This window comes from Cyprinodon variegatus, unplaced genomic scaffold (genome assembly GCF_000732505.1).
Source record: "Cyprinodon variegatus isolate N-32 unplaced genomic scaffold, C_variegatus-1.0 Scaffold185, whole genome shotgun sequence".
Lineage (NCBI taxonomy): Eukaryota > Metazoa > Chordata > Actinopteri > Cyprinodontiformes > Cyprinodontidae > Cyprinodon > Cyprinodon variegatus.
In genome coordinates, this window is record NW_015150638.1 from 797,952 (window position 1) to 807,813 (window position 9,862).

Genomic DNA, 9,862 nt, shown 5'->3' on the forward strand with positions numbered 1-9,862 from the left:
GTAAGGGAAACTCGTTAGTTTAATAAGAATGATAGGAAAAACATTAAATATTCGTGTTATATTACAATTATAATAATAAAATCTACTTTATGAAGAATATGCATCAATATGTTACAGCGCATGAATGTCATTCAAAACACTTTAACAGCAAAAGAAGAGCATTTCTGTCACTGCGGCAGTCTGTAGGCTTTCATGAGACTGCATTAATTTAAAACAGACAAACCTGAAAGCTGCCTTTACTGTCACCGCTGAACAAAATACAGTGGGTTAAAGACTCCTCTCCCAAACCTCAAAATCAGGATGAGTTTTTAGAGAGTGGGTCCAAGTCTAAAGTCTTTGCTTTAATGGTGTAAGTCTGAATCAAGTCCAACTTTATCATCTAAACTTCCATCTTTGGATTAAATGTTTTAGGTACAGATAGGCAAGCTGAGACTTATGGTAGACCCTTTTTCTATTAAAATCATTGCTTTTTTTCTTACCAGAACAGGTAGCAGCAGAGCCATGTAGCCCCCACAGAAGATAGCAAAGAAGACAGCATACACCATCAGTAGTATATAGGAGGTGGCCAATGGGGAGAGCATATTGACCAGGCCACAGAGGATCAGGTAGGCTTTGTGGAAGTGATATTTATGAAACAGGTTTCTGTCTGTCACCCAACCCGACGCCAACTGGGCAATGGTCTCTGTGATACCTGTAACAGAGGCAAAGGCAAATAACTCAAATTAATAAAAAAAAAGGTGAATTTTAGAAGGCAAAAAAAGATACACCTAGTTAGGCATCAATCATTTAACTATTTCACTCCTTTATTGGGTTCATTTTCCTTCATCAGTAGATCACTGAAAAAAAGATTAAAACTGATTTTATGTATTAAAAATATAAAGGTTAAGAACTATCATCTTTTGTCTGGCAACTTTTTTGAACTCAATTGGATAAAAGTAAAAAAAAAAAAAAAACATTTGCTGTAATCCAGACATCTTTAGACGTTGGTAGTTTGTCTTTCCTGTAGTCAGCATCTTTTTTTCTGCTCTTTCAGAGCAAAAAAAGTTATTGCAGGGCATAAAACCAATAAACCAGGAAATCTGTTTGGCTAGAAAAAAACTTCTCATGCATCTCCAGTGAGGCCTAAAAAACCTTTGTAAAAAGTTATTGAATGCTAGATAGAAACCTGCATTGGCTGAAGCCTGACTGTGTTTCTGTATTGTAAGTCATAGACATGTTCAAAGAAGCTTTATAGAAGTTTACTTTTTTTTTGGAGAGAACAAAAAAGAAAGAAACCCCTCTTGGGATAAGAGTGACAGAAAATGGATGGATGGATGAAAACAAAAAGAGTTTTAATAATATCAAAGGGTCATCTCTTATCTAAGTGGGAGTGAGAGGAAAAAGAATGTGGAAAAACGACTCAGACTTCGTGATAAATAACGTGAAGTTATTCACACCATCTGATTGGACTGATTGTTGGCTCTGCTTGAGTATGATGACAGAGCAGAATATGGACTTTTCTCTGCTGAGGTCAACTGGAATGTGATCGGCAATGCGGCATCTGCAGTGGTTTATTGACTGTTGCAGGAATAGCTAAAAGCAGGCAGCACTGAGCCACTGATCAATGAAACAAGCTGGTTCTCTGCATATTAGAGTAACTTCTGATACTCTTTTGTGGAAACTCAGTGGTGTCGGTGCACTGAATCATTGGATATCTCTGGTTTCTAAGACTTTAAAGGAACACCTCTGCACCCTTTACCTAACAGGATCAAAACCCTCAGCCTCCACCGAGGTTAAAGACGACGACATGAGGCAGCTGTGCAATGTTTATGTGTCCTCCTTTTGCGATCCAAGAAATGTCCTGGAGTGTCCACTGCTTGGACACTGACAAAATGTGCGTTTGTTTGTGTATTTTAGCCTCAGCAGGTTGGTTTAGCCCTGCAGCTGTTCCTGTTCAAACTCATCACAAAGCTGTTTAAATTTGGCCTCTCCAAGTAGCAGCACCTCCAGTCAAGTGCATTAGGGACATTGGCTCTGTCCTTTACCCTCCACTGTATCAGCGAGTTAAGAAATTGTTAGTGTTGGTTCTTTGCTAGATTAACTGCCTGATCCTAACAAACAATTGTTCATCATTGGTTTTTACAAGGGTTGAGAGGCAAGAAGAAATGCCAATCAAGTTTCTTTAAACAGAGACGTTTTGTAACAAGACTAAAGCGAAGGGTTATAGAAGGCATGTTGGTTTTCCCAGCTTCTCTGAAACCACTGCTGGCTTTAGTTGCCTCTCTTTCTGCAGGCACAGCCTCATTAATACGCCTCTGCAAAGTATCACCCACTTCAGAACTGGACTCAGACAAAACTGGGACCTCCTCTTGTAACCACGCCAACAACTTTACTCTGTTAGTCGTTGCTTAGCGACTCTAGTCGGCTCCAGTTTCGAAAGGGGTGACGAGCACACTGACCCAGATGACAGCGGCCTCTCTTTCCCTGGCCAAGTCCATGACAGAGCCGGGTTCAAAAAGAAGAACAACGGGTTCTGAGGGTTTGAAGCTTTGTGGTGTGCATTGCACCCGGTCTCTTTTACCTCTTTATTACAAAGCAAGAGAAAATGCAATAGAAGAAAAAAAATCCATCCGTCCCGCTGCGTGCTGGAAAACCTGGGAGCAATGAATTCCAGAAGCTTAAAAACCCACTTATACCCCCAGAACTTTTTCCATTTCAGCCAAAAACATACAACTATGCATGAGTAGCAGAAAATTGTGTAAAGTGCTGGAAATAAGAATTTGAGCCACCCATTTCGATCACCATCTTATTTGCACATAGAGTTAACCTGTTTATAATTTAACCTCAATATTGTTAAAAAAAACATTTGAGCACAGACAGCATCATTAAGATCAGGGGACGGAGCAAAAAGATCATGGGGAGAGGTGTTTAAAGAAGGTTTAGGTTATTAAACAATATCCAATGCTTGAAGCAGCCAAGAAGCTAATGGTAACTCTGGAGGGGCCGCAGTGTTTGCCAGCTCGGGTAGGAGAGATTTAGAGAGAAATCTATAATTATGCATTCCAATTTTTGGTATTTATGGAGTAGTGGCAAGATTAAGCTTCTTGTTGAATAAAAACAATGCAGTTTAAAGTTTTACAAATGCCATGAAGTGGACTCAACAAACATGTAAAATCCAGTGTGTGGGTCAGATGAGATTAAAACATGAACTCTGTGGACCCCAAGTGAAATATTACTGCAGCAGAATGGTAACGGCACATATCACATGGTGGCCACAGCATGACACCGGACGGCTTTTCTGTCACAGGAAAAGGAAAACGGTCAAAGTTGAAGGCTTTAACTAAGGACAGGACTAAAATGAAAATAAGCTTAATCCAGAGATGCAATAAGCTGGTTAGATCAAATAATATTGATGCGTTGAAATAGACCAAAGTCCTGACCTAAGTCCCATTGACTGGGTTTATAAAACATGTTCACATATGCTCTTCATCTTATTACTTTTCCAGCAGAAAAAAGCAACCAACAGTATTAGAAATACATAACTAATATAGCAAGCAATGACAAAATACTTACTGCTCGAGCTGCAGGAAAAATAAGTACAAAAATAGCCCAGAACTAAATTAATAAGGAATTGACACTTTCAGACTTTTGAGGACAAGCTTGTTTAAAAGCTCCTCGTTGGTTATTTTTACTATTGCTTGTGCAATTTTCTAAAAAGGAGGTGTATGACCTGAATCTTTCTCTTAATCCGTTAGTGTTGTGCATTGGTTTAAGATTCCTATTTCCATCAACTTTCTGTTTTTCTGCTGGCTTGTGCTATTTGACAAATGCTGATAAAGAAATGCTGCTTTTTGCCTTCTACTTCTTATGTTTATTTAATGGTTTTACAATTCTCCATACAACATGAACATGTTATTTTATATCTGGTTAAACCCTAAATCTATTGTGCTAAGTCTGAAGCACTTTGGGGCCAAAGGTTGAAGTGACTAAAACAAATCAACACCACCTAAAAAGAGCTGTCTATTAGACCCATCCATCCACACCAAGGCAAAAACTTTAATATGTAAAATGGAAATGAAACTGTGTCCAAATCCTCTTATAATTTAGATAAAGCAATAACCCTAAGTGCTTAAATACACAACAGCTATCACTTATTCACACTGCCCGACGAGGCAGTAATAGAATTACATGTCATGTGTTTGGTGGTCAAATGTTAATGCTGTTTTCTAGTCATATTGAGGGGCCTCATCAATTGTATACTGCTAAAGCCACCCGTCCTGGCCAGTGGACCAAAGTTCAGCTTTTATGTAAGCGCATTCATTACATAAGACTGCAGAGTCTGAGCAGCTCACAAATAATTAATGCCTAAAAGTTGACTGAGCACTTCTTTTGCATCACTTAGAAGATCTAGACTGGAAAAATGACATGGTCCTACCTCCTCACAGTCAACGCAACAATCATATGATTAGTCAAATACAAAGATATGCAGGTTACATAAGATCTGTCAACTCCATGTGTCTCTTTGTTTTATAAAAGTAAAAATGATATAAAAGCCACAAATTGTGTCTATCATCATTCTTTTAAATGTGATTTTAATACTACACATACTATACACATTAAATCATAAGGGCAACAGGAACAATTTACACATTTAAACCCCTTTAAACTGTTTATCAAGCTTACAGATCGGTCCACTAATGAAAAACGCTGTAATAGCATTCCAAAAGGAGATAACAACTAAAATAACAGCAAATTTTTATATGTTTTAAACCTATCAGTAAATGGTGATCAGTTATGCTAATTTCTATGTGATGGTGGCTTTCCTCACATGAACTTCTTGTTTCAGGTCCTTACATAATAAATCTGTTGGTTTAAATTCAGGACTCTACATTTGCTAATTCCAAGGAGCTAATCCTAGTTCTCTTTTGGAGATGGATGCTTAAGGTGCTTGCTGGCATTGCTGGACCACCCACACTATCTTTAGTTTAACAAAGACACAAGACTTATGATATATTCTAGGGCTGAAGAAATTAATCGGATTAATCGTGATTGATTGTTGAAATAATAATCAGCTAATTCAGTCATCGCTTAATCGTTAAATGGAGTATAGAGACTCTAAAACATGCCTTTAGCTGACGGAGTGACCCAGTTAGAGAAGTAATTATACCAAAATAGTAAAATAAATATGTTAACATTTTGCATTTAGGTTTTTGTCTATCATTAGGATCAATCCAGAATTCCTTAAGTGGAAAAGTTTTAGTTTCACAAGTTTTAGTTTTTAATTTAGTAAAACATGTTCTTTAAGGGACCTTTAGCTATCCGATTATTGATCGATTATAAAGTAAAATAATGGACAGATTGAGTGATTTGCAAAATAATCGTTGCAGTCCTAATATTTTTCATTGATTCAAGTTCACTACTGGTAACTTAGACTCTCTGCGTTACTGAGGGCCTTTTGCAGCATGTTTCACATCTTAATTTAACCCGGACAATATAACAGTTTTACATCCACCAAACATGACAAAATACTTTTCCAACAGTTCTCTACCTTGTAAACATCATGATTAACAATCTAAGCAAGGTTTTCACAAAGAGCAGTTGTTTTCTATTTGCAGTCTTGTGAAATCATTGTTCCTCAGTGATTTTTCTGGTGTTAGACTCGACAACGCTAGCGAAAGTCAATGCAAAAGTAATCTTTATCTGGGGCCGCTCTGTTACATACCTTATCACTTTTATTATTGTACCAAAGGAACACATAATGTGAAAAAAGAAAAGTTTATGAAGGTAAAATAGATGCTGGTAGTGTTTTTTTCTTTTGGCACATGTCCTAGGATAAGCTATCCTTAATATATGCTAAAAGTTGTAGTTTTTCCACTTTCTTTAAAAATAAAAGCAAATATTTTCTCTCTCTAAATATTGAATATCTTTTTAAAAGAGAATGATTATTAAGAAGAATTAATTTACTAGTGTTAGCCTCACCTGCTACAGATATAATGAAGGAAGCATCCATGGCATCAATTCCCAGATTTCTGGCCCTGGCAGAGAGATGGAAGTACGGGATGAAGTAGGCCAGTTGACTGAACACCAAGGACCAAGTGTAGATGCAGAAGAATGGGTCCTTCAGCAAGGTGAAATCCAACACTTTGCCTTTTGTGGCTGCAACCTCTGTAGGCACACTGGGCTGTAAGGGAACTCCAATGGTGGTAGGCCGAGTCATGCTGCCATTCATCTCAGCTGGGCTGTCTGGGGTTGCAGGCTTACACTGACCAGAGTCCTGTTGGGGGTCGTGACCATTTGTGTTACTGAGGACTAGTCTAGTCAATTCAGGGTTCATTGACTGGCTCCCTTGTCCATCAACACATTGTCCTCTCAATTTTTCATCGTCACTGTTTGATAAGAGAGAGTCTGATTTGGAGACACCATTGGATAACGCAGGAGATCTACTCATGCAGCTTTTTGGATATTCCTTCTCCGTGGAGCTCTTTAGGGAAATTGCCGGGCTCTTTTGGATGGGCAAAGAAGTGGAGTTTGAAACAGGGGGCTTCACATTGATGGGTCTCAGAAGCATGCCAGAGGCTACTAAGTTCAGCATGAGGCCTCCGAGAATCAGCATTGCACCTAAGAGCGGCAAACAAAACCCACAGCATAAAATTCACTGAGATGCAAGAGCTCATAAAAAAGTTATACTGCTTACCTTGCCAAGCATACTGGTCCAGAAGCAGCTGGGTGAATGGAGCCAAGGCGAAGGTCAAACCCATTCCAGATCGGCCAATGGCATATGCGGTTGCCAGCCGTTTTCTGAAGTACAGCGCTGTTATCACTGAAAATGATTGATATAGTAGTGCAAATCCCATTCCTGGTGGTAGAATATAGGTTAGTCAGAAAAATATATCATTTTGAAAGAAATGACTAAATCAATCATTTTTTCTTTAACAGAAGGGACAAAAAAAATAAATGCACCCTTTTTCAAAACCATTTAAACTCACCAACTACAACTCCCATGCTGATGTAAAGGTATACCACACTGCTGGCAAAGATGCTTATGATGAAGCCTCCACTAACTAGCACTGCCCCAGAGATTGAGGTCACCCTCGGTCCCAGCTTAGCACAGGCCACAGAGGCGATGGGTGCTGCAGCAAAAGATGTTTAGATAAAGTGGGTTTTTTGGGCATGGTTCAACCCTTTTAGCTATAAAATGGCAAATCATTGCAATTGCAGCTTATTCAGTGCGATGTAATAAAAAAAAAAAAAAAACACTGTGTTTTGTTATCCAAACCTCCAGACAGACGTAAACTAGACATGATGGAACCTATCCAGCTGATGCTCTCTGCTGAGCCTCCAAACTCATCTTGGAAGGCCACAAAGAAGATCCCAAAACTTTTTAGCGTTCCCATCACAAGGACATTTACCTGCAAATACAGACAAAGAAAGTTTAATAAATCATGTTTAAATGATTGTAGTCCATCCTCAATAAATTTCATGCTACAAAAGCCATCAAATAAACATCTCACTTTAGCATATATTTATAAATCAAATGTTTTAATACAGAGGAAGCTCCATGTGCCATTAAGTAAGAAAAGTGGGGGAAGAAAAATGTCAAAAGAAGGCATTTAAGTTGATACACCTCCCCATATTACATTTTTGCAAACTAGCGGGAGAGGTTTGGCAATAATCAGCATACACAATTCTAATACTTATGTTGGTTTCTTGCAACCGTCTCTTGAGGGAAACATTGAGCTGTCTTAGGTTTTTGTACTCCTTTTAGATACATGAGCCCAATTTACACTACTTTCTGAAAACCGATCCATTCCGAGCTTGGATCAGTCAACAGTGCCGAGGTCGGTTCCTTACGACCATTTACACACCACGCTAGCACGGTTCCTCACCTCCTAGTGGTAGTCTACGGTACCACTGCTCTCTAGTGGGAATCAAGCAAATCAACATGGTGGCGCCCGTAACATTCAGGAAGTTTGCGGAGAGTCAGGCGAAGAAGGCAGCCTTTGGTGAATTTACTTGACAGAGTTTGCTTTTGGGAAGTGGATACCACAAACAATAGTCTAATCAGGGCTTACAGACGCAGGAAACAAAGACTGATGTTGAGGTTCATTACACTGCTAAGCAGAATCATCACTGAGTGCCATTAACACTCAACAGTCGTCTCGGTAACCGTGCTCGGACCGATCTCAGCACGGTTTCAAAAGGGTAGTGTAAATGGGGCTATAGATATGTTTAAAAATAATAATTTAAAAGAAAGGAAATGGGTCATAATAAGGCTGGGCTAACATACCAGGAAGCAGTGGAGAACCACCATCCAGCCCCAGCCTCCATCTGGAGGGTCCTCGTACTGTATTTCTTTCCCCTTCTTCTTTGTGTTCATTGCATCTCTCCCAAACAGATTCATGATGGCCTTGATTTCACTGGAAGGAAGAAAAAAAAATTAAGTACTTCCACTGCATAATTACTCATGTTTATCTTTATGCAGAATGTAAAACTTTTTTTTTTCATGGGTATTTTTAAGAAAACACATCTGTATTTTTTCAGCATCTATCAAAAAAATTATTTATGAGGCTATAATTGTCCCGATCCGATTTTTATATTGGAAATCAGTCCGACACTTTGCTTCTGCCTGCTTTTTTAAAAGCTTATGTAACTCCTTATTAAATGAGACATTAATTAGTTGTTCTTCTCATACCAGATGTTCTCTGTATCTGTTATCACAAATGAAAAAGTTGTATCTGGACACCCCTATACCAGCCAGTATCAGCCAGATTTGAAGCCATGTTTGGATCATTCAAATAACTTAACAGCTGCCCAATAATTTCAAAGAGAATTTATTTTACAATGCTTCCAGTAAACTCCATGGTGGAAATATGTCATTCTGTTAAGTCAGAAAAATACTAGCGATACATAAAGGACTCCAGGATTATATGTCAGCATTTCTTCTTTCAGGAATTTCTATTCACTGTGATCGCCATATTATAAAATGGGAGCTCTACAGAGGTTGTTTTGCAGCACACTGTTACTTTGCTGTGGAGCCCTTGCAATCTCTTTAGTATCACACTAAACTCTTTAAATGCATATATTGACTCAACTTGAAATCCTCAAATTGCACTGATAAAGCATATTCTTCGCCTTGTGACACTTTGTCAACACTTGCCTCACCAAAAATAGCATAAAATGAGGCAAAAACTTTAATCTGAGAAAACTTATCCTGATTCAAACTAATTAAAATTTTAGATACCTCATATTTGTTTAACATAAAATATATATGCAGAAACATTTGAAGCTGGTTTCAGACTCTAATGAAATATATAGGAATTAAACCCTTTATCCAAACAGTGGCAAACACATAAAGATACTAAAAGTGGTTACAGTTTTTGGTCCATAGTCACATTTTAAGAAGCATCTTATAAATTTAAAAAGAAAAAAAGAAAAAGAAGTTGCTAAAAAAAAAAAAGCAAAACTTGCTATTAATGTGTAAAACATCACAGTCATAGTGCAACCAAGGCTAGTTACATTTCCTCCTCTTCTGTCCATAATACAGCTGCTCCACTGGACTGAATGTCTGAGCAGTGTTCATATTATATAAGTTTGTGTCTCAGCAGGAGCAAATATTTAATTATGCATACGCTGTGGATTACTGGCAGTGTGAACAGCATGTTCTCTGCAAATTGGGCTGATGATATTTTAACTTCCCTGTAATTTAATTTTTCCAAGAAATTCAGTGTTTTAAGATATATTACTCAAGAAAAACAATGTAATGATTTAAATACACTGGAATATGAAGCAACTCTCACAGTTATTGGCAACCCTACAACATAAATCTTGTTACCAGCTGCCTGAAGATCAGGCAGCTGGTAACAAGATTTTGTGCCTCTTAACT

General features: G+C 38.1%; 1 protein-coding gene across 2 annotated transcripts in view; it reads right to left on the minus strand.

Annotated features, from left to right (window-relative positions):
* slc16a4 (solute carrier family 16 member 4) overlaps positions 1-9,862 on the minus strand; it is a 28,776-nt gene that overhangs the window by 8,983 nt on the left and 9,931 nt on the right. For both annotated transcript variants that reach the window (XM_015379032.1, XM_015379033.1), the window contains 6 exons: positions 8,267-8,396; positions 7,256-7,388; positions 6,966-7,109; positions 6,674-6,835; positions 5,959-6,597; positions 480-691 (listed from right to left, as the gene is read on the minus strand). In XM_015379032.1, coding sequence (XP_015234518.1) covers positions 480-691; positions 5,959-6,597; positions 6,674-6,835; positions 6,966-7,109; positions 7,256-7,388; positions 8,267-8,380 — 1,404 coding nt within the window. In that variant the 5' untranslated portion in view covers positions 8,381-8,396. The remainder of the gene's footprint in view (positions 1-479; positions 692-5,958; positions 6,598-6,673; positions 6,836-6,965; positions 7,110-7,255; positions 7,389-8,266; positions 8,397-9,862) is intronic.